Source organism: Pangasianodon hypophthalmus, chromosome 30, assembly GCF_027358585.1.
Source record: "Pangasianodon hypophthalmus isolate fPanHyp1 chromosome 30, fPanHyp1.pri, whole genome shotgun sequence".
In the NCBI taxonomy this organism is placed as follows: domain Eukaryota; kingdom Metazoa; phylum Chordata; class Actinopteri; order Siluriformes; family Pangasiidae; genus Pangasianodon; species Pangasianodon hypophthalmus.
In genome coordinates this window covers 9061203-9081198 of record NC_069739.1, presented here as the reverse complement: position 1 = coordinate 9081198, position 19996 = coordinate 9061203, and the positions used below count along the sequence as shown (strand labels likewise).

Sequence of the window (19996 nt, the reverse complement as noted above, 5' to 3'; positions counted from 1 at the left end):
GTTTTACTTATAATCTTCTCTGACAATTCAATTCAATTCAATTTTATTTGTATAGCGCTTTTAACAATGGACATTGTCACAAAGCAGCTTTACAGAAATAATATTGTGAATATGTGAATTTATCCCTGTGAATTTATGGCGGTGGCAAGGAAAAACTCCAAGATGATATGAGGAAGAAACCTTGAGAGGAACCAGGCTCAAAACGGAACCCATCCTCATCTGGGTGCAACGGATAGTGCAATTATAAATACATCCCTTCTATTGTGTACTACATGGACAAATAGTGCAATTTTGCAACCAGTAAATTCATCACAGTTTTTGCAAGAAGTCCGGTTGGTTAAAATCTATCCACTGTCCACTGATGGAGTCCTGAATACGAAGCTGCTCGTGGCAACTGCAGCCCCAAAGCCACTACAGCAATCGCAGACCCAAGCTATTACAGTACAGCTCCCCATATGTGATCCCCAAGCCATCTCCACAGCCCCCAGGTGGCACCATCCCCAGCAAACCAAATGGTTCTTCAGGCCGTCCATATGGGGCCCCAGCAGCAGCGAGTGAACTCACCCGATGAGAACTCCAACCAGAAGTAGAGCATCAGGATGGGTCAGGCAGGTCCGGGGAGCAGAAGGAGTCAGGATCACTGGCATCTCAGAAGTAGCATGTGTAGCAACAATTCATTTTGTGGAGATGTTATAAGTTAAGCTCTGTTGCATCTTAAGTTACAGAAAAAATATTTTTTCTTCCTCAGCAGATACAATCATTGCATAGTCCTTTAAAACAATATATTATCTGTAAATCTAGTAAATCAAGTAAAATACCTAAATACTTAAAATCTTTCACAATTTTCACATATTCTTCATTACACATGGCTTATCTTCATTTTACTTTTCCGTACTTCTGAACATTTGATTATGGAATGTCAATGTAAGATGAACCTGAGTAGTTTTAAAGGTTGACCGTCGTCAAAATACAAATTAATATGGTCCGAGTTGTTGGTCCATATAAAAGTTCTTATAAAAGTAGTTTCTTCTGAACTATACGAGAGAGAGAAGGAGAGAAGAAGAATGGAACCCTGGTTGGATCTTCTGTGACTAGGTATTTTGTATTTTTCTGAGTCGATAGAAAGTGAGACCTTAAGATTTTTTTTCTCTTCTAAATGGGGAGAAGTTTACATGAAGTTGCTGTCATTTTGATTTTCACTTCTTTTTATTTTTTTGCTCCTTTCATCCTATCCATCATTAAAAGCAGTTTATTGGATAAGCCTTAAATAAATCAGATGCATCATTTTGGAATGGATTTGTTTTTATTTATTCAAGAATACTTGAAGTGTAAAAATGACAAATATGAAAGCCATTTTAGCTTAAACCCACAAAACATATAAAACACTACAGTCCAGCAAAATAACCTTTTAGTAACAGACTTTATAATGCCACAGCGTAACAGGAAGTTTTGCTTTAAAGTTAACAAATGAAAGTAATGGTGCTCTGTGAACACTGGCATACAAGACCATTATAATGTACCATATATACAATAAACTAAAATCAACGTTGTTGTTGTTGTTGTTGTTTTCTACATTTGGACATGAGCTTGTATTTTATGGTTTGGATGAATTTCCTGGCTGAAATGGTAACTTCCATTTTGAATGATCAATAATATAACAATATAACAGAATGAGTAAAAGAGCAAAGGGGTTAAAGTAATAAAGCTTTTCATTCATTTTTCTAAAAAAAAAAAAAAAAAACCTCACCCAAAACAGCCTATTCAATATGATCATGTCTATTACACAGAAGAATAATAAATGATACCAGGAGAATCTGTTCAAAATATGTATAACTGTGTTTCTATGAACACTGGATAACTGTATTTTACCCCGACCCACTGCCAGGGGCGGTGTCTAACACCTCTGGGTCGATATCTGAATTCTTTGTAGCATGAGCAGAATCAGCAAAGGAGGTGGAAACACAATGCGCGATGTCCCAGAGGCCTGTTCGTCTGCGAGACAATGAGTTGACTCGATGTTGGCAAAGAAGTCCATGTGTGCCTGGCCGAATTGTTACCAGATCTGCTGCACCATCTCTGGATGAAAGCGCCACTCCCCTGGTCACATGACTGTAAGGAAATCTCTGTCCTTTTTCTGAACAAGAAACCCTGCCAGTTCCGTGATGGCATTGGCATTTGCATTCGGCACAGGGAGTCTCTGAGCAGTAAGCACACAGCTTGTGGCTGTCCTTGGACTACGTGAGATTCAAGCACTAGCCAGATGAGCACAAGTCCATGGCAGTTTGAGCTGAATAGAGCTCAGTCACTGGAATTGTTAGCTGTGGGTCTGTGAGCTGAGGGCAGGAGGTGAGCAGTGAGTCGATGTGCCGGGTTACTGGCAGGGCGAGAGAGAATGGAGGGGAACACATTCTCCAGTTCTGTGAGTGCTGACAGTCCAGTCCAGTCCAGTCCAGTCAATGTGGCTACAGCAGCCACTCTGAGCTAGAAAGATTCTAGGTAACCAAAATCTCATGAGCCATGGGTGACAGGCAAGCAGTTTCTCAATCAGTATGCTGAGAAAAGCTGAGAGTCCATAGTCACAAGCAAAATAGGTTAACTCCAAAAATCTACAAGCAGTCCAGCATGCGTACATACGCAAATAGAGACAGCGAAAAGAAGTGATGTGGCATGAAGGTATTCGTAGCAAATACTATATCACTGTCACTTTGTGATGTGCATGAGGTGATATCAGGTTAGACACCAGCCCTGACAGGTAGAAAGGGGTGAAACAGAACAACACATAGCCGATACACTCTCATGCTAGAGATGTTTGCATATGTGCTTGCGATGAGTGCTGTTAGTCAAAAAAAAAAAATACACAGTGAGGAGTGAGAATGTGTAGAGAGCTGTACTTTTGCCACATTATATTCACCACATTTATTGTGGTTGAATATCAAATAGCATGAACTACATATAGTGCACTATGTAGGGTGTACATGACAATTATGTTATACTGAAGGCATAACTTGTTTTTCAAATTAAGAAAATTCAATTGGTGTAATATAATAATTTCCCAATGAAGGTTGGTATCCATTTTAGGCCCAGAAAGTATTTATGCTGTGAAAATCTGGCCTCATGCCAAGTCTAATTGACGAGCCCTGGCTTAAAACTTGTTTAATGTTATAGAAGGATAGCAGTTCTAAAGACCAGAAGCTGCCCAACCTATCAGACTCCTTATGACTTAGTTTGTCTACTAAGTCTAATGTCTTCATACATACATCCACTTACTGTTTGAAAGTTCATCCTAAAAGTAATCCTTTTAGAGTTTAGAGTTTAGTTTAGAGACATATTAAAAGTGTTGGGATGTAATACAGTACATCAAATATGTGTATTTGTGTGTAAGTTGATGGGGCTATGTGTTGGTTGGATTGTGTGGGTCATATTCCTGTTTTACTCGGACACTGGATCTTGTATCCCACTCTGTATGCCTGTAGATACACGCGTGCTTGGTTTATCCTGTAAAAACAGAAACACAGCCTTTGAAGGTGTGTACATTTTTGCTTGTATATTTTTATAAACACGTATGTGAGACAGATACATGTATACCTGTACTTGGTGCAGAGAAGGACCCCCAAAGGTCCACAGCGATCTACATAACTTTCTTTAAAACCTTTTCGCACTGCTCGAGTCATGCTGACTACTGTGGTCACCACTGGGCAAGTCCTGAGAAAAAGAAAAAGAGAGATACTTAGTCACAGTGACAGCAGGTCATTATATTTAGAGAGCTGAAATCTAATGTCTATCAATAGCTTGACAATAAAATGAAACGGTTAAGGATGAGTAACACATTATTTCATGAGGTCTTATCGATGGTATAATAAAAATGATGTAGTGCGAACTATTACACACAAGCAGGTCCATAGATTCACTTACAGTCAGACAGGCAGCTGCATTAATGATTTTGTGTTTAAAGTTCCCTAATAGCATGTCAGACCAAAAACCAAGCATGAAGCCCAGGGAAATCTCTTTACACATCTACGATCAAATTGTGCCGAGACATAGACCTGGGCAGGTATAAAACCATTTCTAAAGTTTTGAATGATCTCAGGAGCACAGTGAACTTTCATTGTGAAATGAAAGAAGTTTGGAACCACCAGGACTTTTCCTAGAGCTGACCATCCAGCCAAACTCAGTGAACAGGATGGAAGGGCCTTGGACAGGGAGACGACCAAGAACACAATGGCCACTGTAACAGAGAGCCTCAGAAGTCCTCTGCAGAGACTGCAGAACCTGCCAGAAGGTCAATCATCTCAGAAATACTCCATCACCCAGGCATGGTAGAAGTGGCTAGACAGAAGCATAAAAGGCCAGAGTAAAAGACATAAGGCAAGCACTTAAAGAACTCTTGGAGAGAGAAAAATTCTGGTATTATGAGACAAAACTGGAACTTTCTGGGCTGAACTCCAGGCGCCACATCTGGAGAAAACCAGGTACTGCTCATCAACTAGCTTTTATCAATCCTATGGTGAAGCAAGGTGGTGGCAGCATCATGTTATGGGGTGCTTCTCATTGGCAGAGACTGGTCAGAATTGAGGGAAGGTTGAATGCAGCCAAATCCAAAGAGGTCCTTGAAAAAAACCTGCTCCATTGCACACAACTTCAGAGTGTGGTGAAGATTAATCTCTGAGCAACGACCCAAAGTAGACAGCTAAGACAATGCTGGAGTGGCTCCAGGACAAGTCTCTGAATGTCCTTGAGTGGCTCAGCCAAAGCCCAGACTTAAACTCCATAGAACATCTGTAGATAGACCTGAAAATGGCAGTCCACAGTTGGCAGTGATTATATAATCAACATAACGTTAGTGCCAATGGTACTTACAACTTCTCACACCGCAGGCCGCTGGTCCCTGCTGGGCAGGTGCAGGTATTATGAGGGCTGCAGGTGCCACCATGCTGGCAGGGTGGCACACAGGGCATAGTCACAGCTAAAGACATCCACACACACCCACACACATGTCCAATGAGACAAGTTTTCCAAGCAAGTTAAAAATCTTACTAAAACCTGATGCTCATATATTTCGGCATATGTTAAATTAAGTTAAGATGAAGATCATTTAGGAGCTGAAAATAAGCATGTGAAAACACACAGACCTTTTTCACAGAGATCCCCTGTGAAGCCAGTGGAGCATCGACACCTGTTGAGCCCCACACACTCTCCACCATTGTTACAGGGCTTCACACATAGCACTGGTTCTGAGAAAACATATATATACATGGAAATAGGTACATGCAATAAGTGATACAGGGGTGTGTATGTGTGTGTGTGTGTGTGTGTGCGTACCTATCTGACAGCGAGCTCCCTGCCAGGCTCCTGCACAGCTACAGGTGTTGACATCCACACACCTCCCACCATTCAGACAAGGAGGAGTACAGAGAGCTAAACACATATTCAGATTTAGTGTAACAGACATAGCACAATCCAAACCAGATTCTTCCTGATTATGGAGATGCATGTGCTTGTGTTTGTTGGACAACACAGAGAAAAAATGAACAGAAATATTTAGCCTACAATTTGCTGACTTTTTCCACAGAAAGTCAGCAAGAAAAAGACATGTCTGGTAATATGTGGCATGCAAGTGAAAAAAATCTCGAGCAGTTTTCACTCTCATTGGAGCGGGAGAAGACAGTCAGATATGAAGCTTGTGGGAGAGAAAAAAAACAATAATGTTCAGCACCTGCTATTTCATTTGCATTTCATTTAGCAAGTTCATAAACTAAGACATTCATATTATAACAACAATAACGAAATCTTTGTCGATCTTATAGAAGTCTTTATTCCTATAGTGAGTTTTCCCCTGTCAATCACAGCAACACTAAGCCAATCATGGGCATCTGTGACTTCTGTGGCTTCACGGGTCTCAGTGGAAGTATGTTAGCCTTCACCCTTCCTGATTGGTAGCTGTCGTATGATAGAGGAGAGTAGGCTGGTGGGAGGGAACTGGCCAAGACCAAATTAGGAAGAATTAGGGAGAAAAATGGGGAGGAGGGGGAGAAATCCCAATAATCTGACCATTAGATTATTAGAACCACGCATTACTGTCATTAGATTTGGTAATATAATGGGATTTTCGATGTTACACCCTGCAGAAGTTTCACAAAGTTTGAATTTCAACGCTAACTTATACTATATACTTAAAACTGGAACTTGAAAGTGCAGGCTATTGTGTTGGAATCCCATGGGCACTCGTTCTCATTTGTCACTGGCCACTGTCTTTAATACTGTTTAATCCGCATTTATGTAAATTAATGATTAACAGCTTTAGCAGATGTTTCCCCTGCAGTTACCTGAACTGTGTATTTCAGTTAGTATTAGAATAAATGATTTGGCATTTTATTTGAATTTCATGCATGCTGAATCATAATTGGACTCGACTAAGGTATTTGAGTCACTCTGTCTTGGCATTAAGCGAGAGCCTTCCATAACCAGGAAAAGCGAGAATCAGTGAGACGCAATACCACACCTCCTGTCTTCAGAACAGCACAATGGGAATGAGTGGGGCTACAAAAACAAACTCATATACTCACGAGTGAGACACTGCAGGCCAGTATAATCAGAGGGACACTGGCAGACGTTAGGAGCTACACACCGACCACCATTCCCACACGGCAGCTCACACACAGCTTTAGAAAACAAACAAACAAAAAAAACAGACTTACAGTACTAAGTCTTTGCTAATAACATTGTGTGTCCTAACATTGTGTGATTTTTTTTTCTAGGTCACTACACTGAGCGTTGCGTTTTGGTATTTGGTGTCTATCACTATATCACAGGCCAATTTACACTGAAGCCTTTTTAGAAATGCATTACTTGCAGCAGATACGCATTTGCTTTATGTTGGTTATAAGATTTGGTCATTTCGCCCTCTGTGAATGAATGTTATTGCTTGCACTGTGCTGTTCTCCACTGTGCACAATAATCTCACAGCTGCACACAGAGTTCACACATCTACAGTCCCGAAGCACATAATGCACAATAAGCAGTTTGCCTAAATGGTGTTGTGACAAACTATTTACTTTGGTACTTTGGGAAATATAATATAATACCAGATTCTTTCACTCTTTCTCTCTCCTGATTGGCTGTGGCTCCTGCCAGTCACAATGTAGTTGGACTTTTTTTGTGCCTCCAGTTGGAGTGTGATAATGTTTGTTATACAATATACGAACAGGTGTATGACATATAGAACTTCATGCTGACTCTCAATAGCTCATAGTTTTTCTTCTCCCCTAACTCAATAGTCATATTTTTACACAGAAACTCCTACACAATATAGCTTTAACTCCTCTAAGTCCACACGGTTGTTCTCCCCGGCATAGCCCATGTGTGCCAGGGTATAATTGTGACACATAAATCTGCAGCCGGCACATAAAAATGTGCTCAGCATTCCCAAGATAAGCTTCGGAACTGGTGGGTGGCAGTGGTCTGTCATTGGTAAGGCCATGGACTACTGATCCAAAGGTTGTGAGTTCAAATCCCTACACCGCCAAACCATTAGTTTTGGGCCTTTGATCAAGGCCCTTAAACTTCATCTGCTCAGCTCAACTTTAAAGTGATCGCCAAAAGAGTCAAAAGAGTAAATGTAAATGGATCGTGACCCTGACCTTGATAAAGTGCTTACTGAAAATGAATGATGCATTATTTTTGCTTTCAAACTTTTAAAAAAAAATATTAGCTTAATTGTGGGCAGAACTGTCGTGAATCTAAAACAGATTTCCAATCGTCTGTCAATGTGTACGTAAAAAGAGTAAATATAAAGGTTTAACTGGGTGATTATTTATTTGTTTGGACAATATCTTACTGAATAAATAGATTTACGTACAATATTGCACTCATTACTTGATTGACACCTGTGAGTTAGAAGACCAGTTCGTTTCTGCTCTGAATATATTTCTATAACTGAAATTTCTATGTGTGCAGGGGGTTAGTAAGCTACCTGTACGGCAACCCTCTCCAGTCCAGCCAGGACGACACAGACAAGTGTTCCAGCGCATACAAGTCCCGCCATGAGCACAGGGTGGTGAGCACATAGCTGTTTTTAACACATACACACACTTTTAAGCTTTCTAAAATACACCACTGGGAGTCATTTTAAATAACACACAACCTCCCTCACATTCACTGTACCTGAGCAACCAGGGCCTGGGTAGCCAGCAGGGCAGTCACAGGTGTTAGGTGCGACACACACGCCATAATTCTGGCATGGAGGTTCACACACCGCTGAGAGAAGACAACAGAGAGAGAGAAAGAGAGGAAGAATAAGAACTTAAGGATGAGAATAGCTGGAGATCCTAAAAACAGAAAACTATACATTAGTATTAGATAGGGAAAACTCACGTTGGCATTTGGTAGGATCATCTGTGCGAAGTTCGAACCCTGGCTTGCAGGTACAGTTAAAACTGCCTGCCTGATTCACACACACTTGTTCACAACCCCCATTAAACATCACACACTCATCAATGTCTACAGAGGGAGAGAAAGAAAGCGTGAAAGAGAGAATGAAAAAGCGATTCAGTGAGACTTTTTCAACTCATCAGTTCTTACTAAGCAATTCGTTAGGTGAGGTGTGCGTGTGTGTGTGTGTGTGTTGTTACCGAGACACGTTCTTTGGTCAGTGTCCAGCTCCCAACCCTCTCTGCAGCTACACTTAACACGTCCCTCGGCTCCCAAAGAACATAGCTGATCACAGCCACCATTCCGCAAGGCGCATGAAGTAATGTCTATCAGAAAGACAATACAAACATACATGCAGAGACACATTATTCTCAATCTTTTAAATATTAATATTACTATTCACACTAAAAATCTGTGTTTCTGAATTAGCGCTCAGGGGCAGTTACAGCCATCTGGGACAATTTAACGTTTTTTTAAAGAACCAGTTACTGTTTTTTTCAAGTAATTTTGTAGTCGAGTCATCAAACAATTAATCAAGTAATGGACTGATCAGTATTTAAAATACTGACTTGAAATTATTTGCTTTCCAATGTAATAATATAAGCATAGCAATTTATTGTAAGTGAAAAATAGGCAGCTAATGGAATAACCATGAAATGTGAATGCATTGATCTTATTCTGTATTGACTTTATACTGCTGAAAACAAACCAAATGTATGTAAAGAAACACTCATAAGGCCATCACATTATCACAGTTCACCTGTTTGGTGTACACTAGTGCTTAAGGCAGATGTTTTGTCATTATCTTTATTATTTGACTTTTTTGAATTGCACATAACCTGAATGTTTTCCATGCGCGTTCTGTATTGACCGTTGTATTTGCCTTTGCAATTAAGAGAATAGGAGTAGTGTAAGAGAATAGTAGTATTGCAGCAAGAACATCCAGAAAATCTGTAATGCTAAAAAACTGAGTTTCATTGAGTGCCTCTAGTTCATTTGGGCATTGTGTGGTGTGTGGCTGTGTGGCAGAAGTGACCTCAGAACGCTAGACAGCACAGCAGATAAGGCTGAGTGTGTCGTTCCAGCAGATGAGCCTACAGTACAGTCTACTGAAATGTACCTGACACCAGAAAGTGTGAGGTAGAGCTTCGGCAACGCAGAGAATACCCCGTAAATATGTCCACAAAAATGTTTTTGTCGCTCATTAAATATAAAATATGGGTTTGAAAATCTTTGACCTTATTAAGAACCTAAAGAACCAGTTCCATATTTTACATTTGATGTATAGTGAGGAGAAATAAGTATCTGGACACTGAGAGTACTTAAACATCCCTATCAATACAATTAATTAATTAATTAATTAAGCCAGCAGTTATTATAAAAGAGTTGCAGGACAACCTGAAAGCAGCAGGAACAACAATCTGAATACTTCTTTCCCTGTCAATTTTGGTTTTTTTGCTTGTTTATGCTTTTTTTGTTAATATTTATAATTGCAAAGTGAAAAGACATTGTGTGTGTAAATGTGAAGTGGATATATGCTCCAGAAGTATATTAAATAACAAAACCAAAAAGTGTCTGAATATTAATTTCCCCTTTAGTGTTCTATCTTTGTGGTCAGAAATCAACATAGCTCCACTGCCAAGACTTTAAAGTTCAAACAGAAAGAGCTTTTCAACCATAAATTAATTATACTTTCAATCAGTGAAGAAACCATTTTGCGAACATAACACTTGTCCCATAATCACAAAAGAATGTTAATGCTATGATTGTTCATTTGTGCCTAACGTCAAATAAACAATTTAAGTATAACCACACACACACACACACACACACACACACACACACACACACACACACCAACAGAAGCACACACAGATGTAACATACTGACGCAGGTGGAGTTGAGGTGGTCCAGCAGAAGTGGAGGAGGGCAGTGGCATACATGTCCTCCTGGTGTGTTTGTGCAGATATGAGAACAGCCCCCATTCTGCAGTTTGCATTCATCTATGTCTGAATCACACAGAGGTGTGTGCACGTTTATGCACACACACACACACACACACACACACACACACACACACACATACACACACACACACTCAGCTGTGAACAATTTCATAGTAAACACAATCCCAATGAATGCAACATTCTGTGCACTGATCTCTAAAAGCTAAAAGTATTCAAGCACAAGGACAAAACCTGTTAAAAATCTCATTAATAAAATACACAATTAAGTACAAAATTTAACTTGCATCAAATATTTGTTGCTTCATTAATTTCATGATAAGAGACATGAAACAAGCTTCTGCATTCAACTGTTTCCGACTCTCTTCTCTATGCGTAAACTCAGAGCTCAGATCTCAGATCTTTGTTTGAGATGTACGTTTAACCAAATCACACAAGGTGGAATTAAATTTGCAGTGTGTACCCACCAACACAGCTTTGTCTATCAATGTGCAACTGATATCCTGCATGACAGGAGCAGAGAAAGGAGCCTGGTGTGTTGGTGCAAAGTTGCTCACATGTCGCATTGCCACTCCCACACTCATCTACCTCTGCAGAAAGAGAGAACGGCAGAGAGAGAGAGAAAGAGAGAGGGGGAAAGAGTAAAATAAAGACTAGTAGAATTAAAAAAACAGACATTACAGATGCGGTCGAGATGTACGCTTTTTCTTTTCAGTCAGTGACAGAATTCTAACCACCTTAAATAGTTAACCATGAGGGATCTGTAATAAAAAAAAAGGAGACAGAAGGAACAATCTTGCTTGGCATGGACTATAGATATCTGATAGGTCAAACTTTTTATTTTTTATTTTGTTTTATTTTTTTATATTTGTATGTGTACCTGTACAGTTGTGTAGATCATCAGCCAGTGTGTATCCTGCATTGCATAGGCAGCTGTACCCTCCTGGTAAGTTGGCACAGTTATGCGCACAAAGGCCGTTGCTTATAGCACACTCGTCTATATCTGTTACCATAGCAACAAACACCAACAACAATGGAAGAAACATTAGTTTTTGGTTTTCTTCATATTTTTTGAAAGCAGTAGGATTTATGACACTTTGAGGACCATATTAATTGTAAGATAATTGTGTACGTGTAAGTGAGATTTTGGATAGTGTCCCTCCAGAGGGAACCTCTAATGATCACATACACTTCCGGGTCACTTCCTGGTCGTTCCCTATAAAATTGCTCACTAATTGCGAAGCCTTGCCATTACCTTGTGTTGAGCCATTTATATTGAAAATGCCTGTTCTGTGCAAGACACTTGCTCTCCTAATTTCGACTTCGTCTTTGGGGTGTCCCTTTGGTCTTGATTACTGCCTTGGATGGTTTTAGACACTGGACTGTTTATACGACTAAGATACTGGGATTGTGGACGTTATGTTTTTTATTAAAATGTTCTGCAAATGGGTTCTCATACTGTGCCTGAGTCTCCATTGTTACAGTAAGTTCTTAAAAGACAGTAATATTTATCACCAGTATTGTTCAATAGAATAAAATATGGCATCCAACAAGCCACTAGAACAGCTTCAATACCCCTTGGCACAGATTCTACAAGCTTCTGGAGCTGTACTGTAGGAATAAACACCATTCTTCCAAAAGATATTCCCTCAGTTGTTTTTAGGATGGTGGTAGAGAGTGCCGTGTAACACATTGGTCCAAAATATCCCATAGTTCTTCAATTGAGTTGTGATCTGGTAACTGTGAAGGCAATAGCATATGATTTACATCATTTTCCTACTCATCGAACCATTCAGTGAGCCCTTGTGCCCTGAGGATGGGGGCAGAGTCATACTGGAAGATACCAATTCCATCAGGATAGAAAAGTTTCGTTATAGGATAAAGGTCATAAGATCTTTGTATTGATCTGCAGTGACACTTCCTACTAAAAGTCAAGGGGAGCCAAACTATAGAAATGCCCCTACAACATTACAGAGCCAGCTGTTTTACTATTAATTTGTTACTTGTCTGTATTTTCAAATCATTTGGATATTTTTGAACAATACAAAAGTAGCAGTTAAGTGAAATAATATATGGAGTCATGAAATTATTTTGGTAAATGATGAAATAAAATCCCGACCTCAGACCTTTGGGCCTTAACGTAGTTTGGGTTTGTTTGGTAATTTTTAACATGCATTTTTGCTTTAGCTTCTGTTTATATTTGCATGCTTTTGGATTAACATTCCTTGACAGTACTATCTGGGACAGTATGTATAAAGTCATGTAAAACTTGGGTTTTAAGTGCCATAAAATTAGAAATTTAGTCCTACACTTAGGTCTAAGAATAAAAGCGATGTACAAAATTTCCTTAAGCTTAAGAATACTCTTAAATGAGTGAGCATTTAGGAGTGCTTCTGAGATGTCTCACTGTTTTCACAGTAGTGAAAAGTGGCAGCACAGAGACAGAAACGATGCACTCGGTACTGCAATTAATTGATAATGCATATATATATATATATATATATATATATATATATATATATATATATATATATATATATACATATATATATATTCAGTAGTGTCTCCAGAAAATGTATATATGATCAGCCCCAAAGAAACTGTAACTGGAATAACAGACACTGAAACACAGCAGAGACTGACCGTAGCAGGAGTGACCATCTCCACTGTAGCCCTGACGGCACTGGCAGAAGTATGAGCCCATCACATTTCCACAGCGAGCGTTCACATTGCAGTTATGAAGCCCTGAGACACACTCATTCACGTCTACAGAGACAGTGTATCATACATAAGATACTGACTTATGTTATCATTAGCATCTGTAATTCACAGTGGTGGCAAAATAAAAAATATGATTCAAAAATACAGTGTAAAATATCTGTATAGAATCTGTATAGAATGAAGGAGAGTAAAAAGAATTAAAAAAAAAAAAAAAAAGTTAACTATGCGTCTTACCGGTGCAGTGGGTCCCATTGCCACGGTATCCTTGTGAACACACACACTTATAGCTCCCAAATGTGTTCTCACATTCCCCTTGATTAGTACACACACCTTCCAGCTCAACACACTCATCTACGTCTAGAAAGGAAAAGTGTTGAAATGTAAGTGCAATGACCATCATTCATTCACCATCATTGCAAACATGCGAACGAATCTGCACCTGATTCATGACACTGCTGTAATGACATCAAAACGAGTTGCGATTTGAGCGTCAGAGCATCAAATGATGCATCAGCTTCTGCTGTGTGGAAACAAGCCCCCGTCCATTAACCCCTTCTTTACATTACATTCACCCTCATTTACATCTAATTCACATGAAACGCGGCATCTTTAATGGAGGAGTGTTACGCAAAATCAGGACGAAAATTGAACAACTTTCCAACTTCACCTGCCAATAGATAAGTGAATTCTATTCTGTCTAGTAATTCTAATTCATTTTTATTAATTTTAGGTCTTGATCAGTTTTAATTAAAGCTTCATTTATAAATATAGACAGTAGGGATATAACCAAATCCAAATACATTCTTCAGCTTGAATCGATAATGTGTCCTAAATGAATATGAATACAGATCCGAACAACAGGTGGAGTATTCATGGTTTTCATACTTTAATATGGAGCTCAGAGAACAGCTCATGGGAGGGCTGCCATGGTATGTGGACACCTGAACGATGACACTCATGTGTTTGTTGAACATCCTATTCCAGGTTTAGTCCCTCGTTTGCTGTTGTAATAACCTCCACTCTTCTTCTAAATCATTTGTAGGAGTGTTTACGCAAGAAATTCGGTATATATGAAAATTAGGTAATTTAGGAAAAAACGTTCGTATCCTACTCGTGCTCCCGGGTGCGTGTGAATTTACATATAAGAAGACTAACAAATGTAAACCTCAATTGATCGGCTTGAAATTACATAAATTGCGATGAGTTACTGGACTTTTATATAAGGATTACACTTTTTTTTATTAAGTTTAAATAGCTTGTGTATTTTTGGTTAAAATAACTATTAAACACAGCAGTTTCTCTGTGTGATGTGCTTGGTGTCAACGATCACCTGGGTACAGTAGATATATATTTTTTCTCCATTTTCATGACAAGCCGTTTTCTGTTCACCTCACTTAATTCACATCTAATTCACCTTTTCTGTAATTCAGCTACAGGTTTTGGGTTTTCAGGCGCTGTTACGCTTTTAAATAATATTTTTTAAGGGGCATAGACAAAATAATTTTCACTTCTACCTCTGAGAAATTCGATTTCACCATTTCAGCTGTGTGAGCTTGGCCTTTTATGTAGTTTTCTAGGCATCAGCAAAAAGGAAATTAGCTGTGCCGTGTACACTCTTGGAAATTTACAGGTGATCAGGATTAATTAACATGAGTATAAAGAAAATCTACATTTTCTGAAAATCCAGCAGATATTTTCTGTTCGATTTGGCTTACACAAAGTTCTACACAAATCTTTACTTAAAGATTGATAAATGAGGCCCAATATCTGCATTATAATAAGTTTTAATTTAATTTAATAAAGTTTTCTGGGATGTAAACAAGAGACTCAGTAATCTTACTATGATTAACTATAATCATTAAAGTATCGTATTTCATAACTAGGCAGAAAATGGTAATATACAAAATATTGGCATTTAACATCAAAAGCATTTTGAGTCTTGATTATGAACAGGCTTCAGCACTGGAATATGTTTATTGTATTATTGTATTATTGTATTATTATTATTATTATTATTATTATGTTACACACCTGGTTTCTTAGCTATTCGTGAAGCTTTTCCTAAGTTGAGTTAAGTTGTGTGGTAGTGGCATGTACAGAGAGTAACAGAAGACAGACTGGAAGAAAGTGATGCCATCTATCTTTTCCACATTTAAAGGTACACAAACATACATGGACACAGACACACACACACACACACACACACACCTATGCAGGCTGCCTTGTCCTCTCTGAAACCAGGCTGACACACACATTTGTAGCTTCCCTCTGTGTTCACGCAGACATTCCCAAGCTCCCTTCTGCAGCTCTCTTCAAAAGTACACTCATCAACATCTGTGTGAAAGAAGAATGTATTTGTATGGGACGATGTAACACATAAAAGCTAATAATTCTATTCATAGACGCCACCAAGTCAGAATTTTACCTAGCAAAGAACTCACCAACACAGTTGTGTCCGTCAAGTCCAAGGACAAATCCAGTAGGACAGTGGCAGTGGAAGGAACCAGGGCTGTTCTTACACGCCGCCCTTCTCCCACATGCCTGTAGACCAGTTACTGCAGCTAATGCACACTCATCTACATCTACAACAAATACACAACATTATTAAACACAGCACGGACAATTCGCTAATGGTTCTTTAGTTACTGTGTAACTATACTAACCCCATGGTATTAAGCATTCTTTGAAACACTTTACAAAAAAAATCAGATAATCATATTAAAGATATTTTTAGGCTTGAACAAATACAGTGAACAGTTGGACCACGTGCTGCACCCTGGTTGGTTGAGAACAAGTACATGCTAAGCAGAACATGAACAATTAGCTTACAGTGCTTCAGCTGCAGTGTAACATTATCCAGCAAATGAATCATACAATTATCAAACATACTCATAGAACGTAACAGAAGTCACAAATGAAGAGATGGATAACAGTCTAATTTAACTGACTAAATTAGTGATATGTTCTGCTTTCTGCTACTAGTTTACTATGGCTGTTTACATGCACATCAATATTCCAATATTAATCAGAATTTGCCAATATTCTGATTAGTATTGAGTCGTGCATGTAAACGCCACAATCTGATTGCCCAATTCAGATTAAGACAATATTCTGATTCCCCAAATTCAATTCCCACCCCTGGAATATGCCTGTTTTAACACCTTATTCAGAAAATCCACTGAAAGGAGATATATACGCATGCTCATTCCGCAAGGAATTGTGGGTGCTAACAGATACTTACCTGTAGGCAACTCAGGCCTACTTACAACAACCACGTATATAGGAATATTCCGAAGCCTGTACGCATATAAACATCGTATTTGGAATATGGCTGCAACCCGAATACAGACCTTAAACAGAATCTGATGTGCATGTAGACGTAGCCTATAACTCTATAATCTGAACAGGACCAAAATAAATAAGTAAATAAATTCCCAAAACATTGTCTTTGTGCATTTCTGTGACACTATTCCAAAGAACACAGTATGTGTAATTTTGTAAAGCCTCACCCTGACAACCACTGGAACTCATCAGATAACCACGAAAGCAGCTACACAAGAAGGAGCCTGGGGTGTTGGTACAGTTGCTGTGGTAGCCACAGGGTCCTTCATCACCCTGCTCACACTCATTAATATCTTTCATGAAAGAGAAAAAAAAGAGAAAATATGTTCATTACGTACACGTAACATGAGCTTGTCCACTAGGGGCGGTGTCGCATGAACCACACCAGAGTGTACGGAAAACGTGTTTAAATAATAGTAATCTACTATTAACCATCTCCATCTTCTATTAACCCATATATATATATATATAGGAGAAGATGGAGATATATATATATATATATTCTTATACACTTATATATATATTTTTCTTATACTTAATATTTTTCTTTATATATATATATTTTTTTTCTTTATATTTTATATTTTTCTAGATTTTCTTTTCTATGTTGGAACAGTTGTAAAAAGCATTTCTCTGCAAGTCGTACTGTGTATGGTTATGCATGTGACACATAAAATTTGAATTTGAATTTGACTTTGAGCTAGCATTAATAAATCTTCTGTGATGTTATCTCAGTTGTAGTGACAGATATTAAGTAAGTAAAAAAATCCAAGAAATCCTATCAAAGTAACTTGTATTTTCAAACATATCCTACTCTGTTTTCAAATACTTTTTCTGGTAATCAGATTACATAATCCAGATTATATATACCTACTACTGGCTACCACAACACACATACAATTTATAACATCAAGTCTAAATGCACAGTCTACTTACGTGCAGGTCACAGCTGATAAGGTTTAGCAACAGAATAAGATCTTGTATTGTTTTATGCCTTTATGTGTAGGATGTGTGTATAGGGTGTGTATATGTCCTACCCTGACACTCTGCAGCCCCTTTCTGAGTGTAGCCTACAGCACAGGAGACGTTGAGACCCTCCACAGGCACTATATCATTAACAAGGCTGGTAGTTGGGCTGGAAGTCAGGTCTGAGGTGAAAAAAAAAAAAAAAAAATTGAGGTTTGGTTAACCATATGAATAAATGAATGAATAATGAAGCATGAATAAACACTGAAACCATGTGTGTCTGCATATCTGAGTGTTTACCTGTGGCAGAAATGTTCTGTCTGATGTTGATATCCAGAAGTCTGGTGTTCTCAATCTGTTTCTGTTTATGAATAACGACATGAATGTCGCATCGTGATTATTGGATTTTTATTCCATTAAATTAGACCAGGCACATGCATTTCTAAGAAACTCATGAAACAGCTGAAACTTTTTAAACAGACCTGGTACCTGGTCTGTGTATCCGTAGGTTCGAAGACCTCGTTGTCCCCCAGTCCACTGCTGAGACAGTTCTGGATTGCTAGCAATAAAAGCACAGTCGGAATTTCCATCCTAGGGGCAACAATAAAGTTCAGATATTTACACTGTGTAAAACATATTGTCCTTTGTAACGTGCTACACATCTCACATAGTGCTATCCCTGTTCCGAGTCTGGAGCTCAAGCCCAGACATGATGCTCAGTGGAGCCTGTTATTAGCCTACCTTTCTGTTAATAACTTCAAAGTCATATGTAGCACATGCTCCTCAAACAAAGAAAATCTGTGTTGCTTTGTCTCTCTCTCTCTCTCTCTCGCTCTCTCTCACACACACACACACACACACACACACACACACACACATATATAACTCTTTATGTGATGTACAGTACTGTCTTGGGCATCCTATTTTTTTAGTACAAACTTTGTTACAGATTTTTATTTTCTGACTTCTACATTATTGATTCAGTACAAAAACATTTTAGATTTCCAAACATTAGTTTTCCAGCATAAAATTAAATGTTACAGAAAATGTTTGTATGTAAAGAAAGCAGCAGATTACATAAGAGACCACTTTTCAGACAAAAAAACATAATGAAGGCTGCTAATTTCCTTATAAAACTGCACAAATTGTCCCTGAGACTACTATTTTTTATAGTTTATATAGTAAACTATATATATATATAGTTTATAATTTTTTTTAAATAGTTTTTTTTATGTAGAAACATTTAATTTCATTATTTTTGAAGGCATCTTTGCTCTACAGCATTTCTTTGCATGTGTCTAAGACTTTTGCACAGTACTGTATGTCTTGTGTTACTGTAGCTAAGTAATGTTATGCCTACACACAAACTAAACCTTACTAACAAAAAGGAAATCTTTTGACTTTTTTAATCTCTCAAATAAAAGCTACATCATGGAGAACTGCCAAACGAGCCACCAGAGACATTTCTATCATTATGGAGACCTGAAGAAATACATGGCAAATCACACACTCATACATTTTTTTATTAACCAGCTTACACGTTGGAAACTCACGTATTAATTAAAGGTGCATTAGATAACATTACTTTTTTCAGCCCCAAGATTAGGCGTTTAACTATTAGGTATTTAAAAAAAAAATTAACATTTGATTTTTTTTTTTAATTATTACAACCAATTCCTGTCTATGTTCACGAAACTCCGCCCCCAGGATCTACACTGGTCCTTAGAGTGTCTATAAAATGACTGACAGGTTTGGAATAACATCAAACACAAACAAGTTCCGGACCGGAAATCTGTTTTCCAAACAGAAAACAGCGACCAAATACAGTTTTGCTAAGGCCACTGTTTTTAATCTACTGTTTTTAAAAATCATGTTCTACAAATCTTTCAGGTTATTTGTACAAATTAAGGAATAAACAAAATCGACTACTGCACCTTTAACTCTTATTTCACCTTAGTGAAAACCGAACTGTTAGTTTGACTTTCCATCCTACTGATACTGATACTGTAGCCATAAATAACCCTTTTCAAACCTAGAGAGAACATAGAAAAAAAGGAAAGGAAGTATCAGAGAAAACAAAAAAGTGAAGTAACCCTGACAAGACGAAGATTTAGGCTAAGAGTTAAAGCAAAGACAGCAGAGAGGGAAGATTACACACCTGGAGAAGAGGCGACTTTGCTCGCTGCTGGAGTGAGAAGCTAGTGAGGGGGTCGTGAGTGACTCCACATCCTGTAGTGCAATGGAGGACTTCCCTCACAGACTCCTCTCCATTTCCCTCACAGACTCCTCTCCACTTTCCTCACAGACTCCTCTCTACGTTCCTCAGAGACTCTCCTCCACTTCCCTCACACTCCCCTCTCCACTTCTCACTGACTTCACCGAGCAAAACCTCCGAGAAACAGTTAGCCGAACAGTTAGCTGAACTCTCAGTGCTCTCTTTCTGCCACTCAGGAGAGTGGAAAAACCTTTCCAATGCAAGTTCTCAGCCAAACTGACTAACTCTTGGTCTTAAAACACAAGGAAGGACACACAAACTGTACAAATGCACTGGAGATGAGTGGAAAGAGAAAGATTAG

General features: G+C 38.5%; 1 protein-coding gene across 1 annotated transcript; it reads right to left on the bottom strand.

The window, feature by feature from the left end:
* Nucleotides 1-1271: 1271 nt before the first annotated feature.
* si:ch211-221n20.8 (multiple epidermal growth factor-like domains protein 6) lies at nucleotides 1272-19717 on the bottom strand. Its single transcript, XM_053231912.1, has 22 exons — nucleotides 19579-19717; nucleotides 17910-18011; nucleotides 17721-17781; nucleotides 17492-17602; nucleotides 16622-16747; nucleotides 15554-15694; nucleotides 15321-15446; nucleotides 13347-13469; nucleotides 13035-13157; nucleotides 11272-11394; nucleotides 10859-10981; nucleotides 10314-10436; nucleotides 8628-8753; nucleotides 8371-8496; nucleotides 8161-8253; nucleotides 7970-8065; nucleotides 6564-6659; nucleotides 5320-5415; nucleotides 5130-5231; nucleotides 4858-4963; nucleotides 3586-3702; nucleotides 1272-3495 (listed from the first exon to the last, which is right to left on the bottom strand). Exons 5-22 carry the CDS (start codon nucleotides 16641-16643, stop codon nucleotides 3417-3419), a joined length of 1941 nt encoding a protein of 646 aa, XP_053087887.1. The 5' UTR covers nucleotides 16644-16747; nucleotides 17492-17602; nucleotides 17721-17781; nucleotides 17910-18011; nucleotides 19579-19717; the 3' UTR covers nucleotides 1272-3416.
* Nucleotides 19718-19996: the final 279 nt, after the last annotated feature.

Excerpts from the sequence above, each read along its gene's own strand:
- si:ch211-221n20.8 (XM_053231912.1), bottom strand. The coding sequence starts at position 16,643 with ATGAGTTCCAGTGGTTGTCAGG. Across the intron at positions 8,254-8,370 it reads TGATCCTACCAAATGCCAAC|CGGTGTGTGAACCTCCATGC; the intron begins GTGAGTTTTCCC and ends GTCTTCTCTCAG. Across the intron at positions 6,660-7,969 it reads TGGAGAGGGTTGCCGTACAG|CTGTGTGTGAGCTGCCGTGT; the intron begins GTAGCTTACTAA and ends TGTTTTCTAAAG.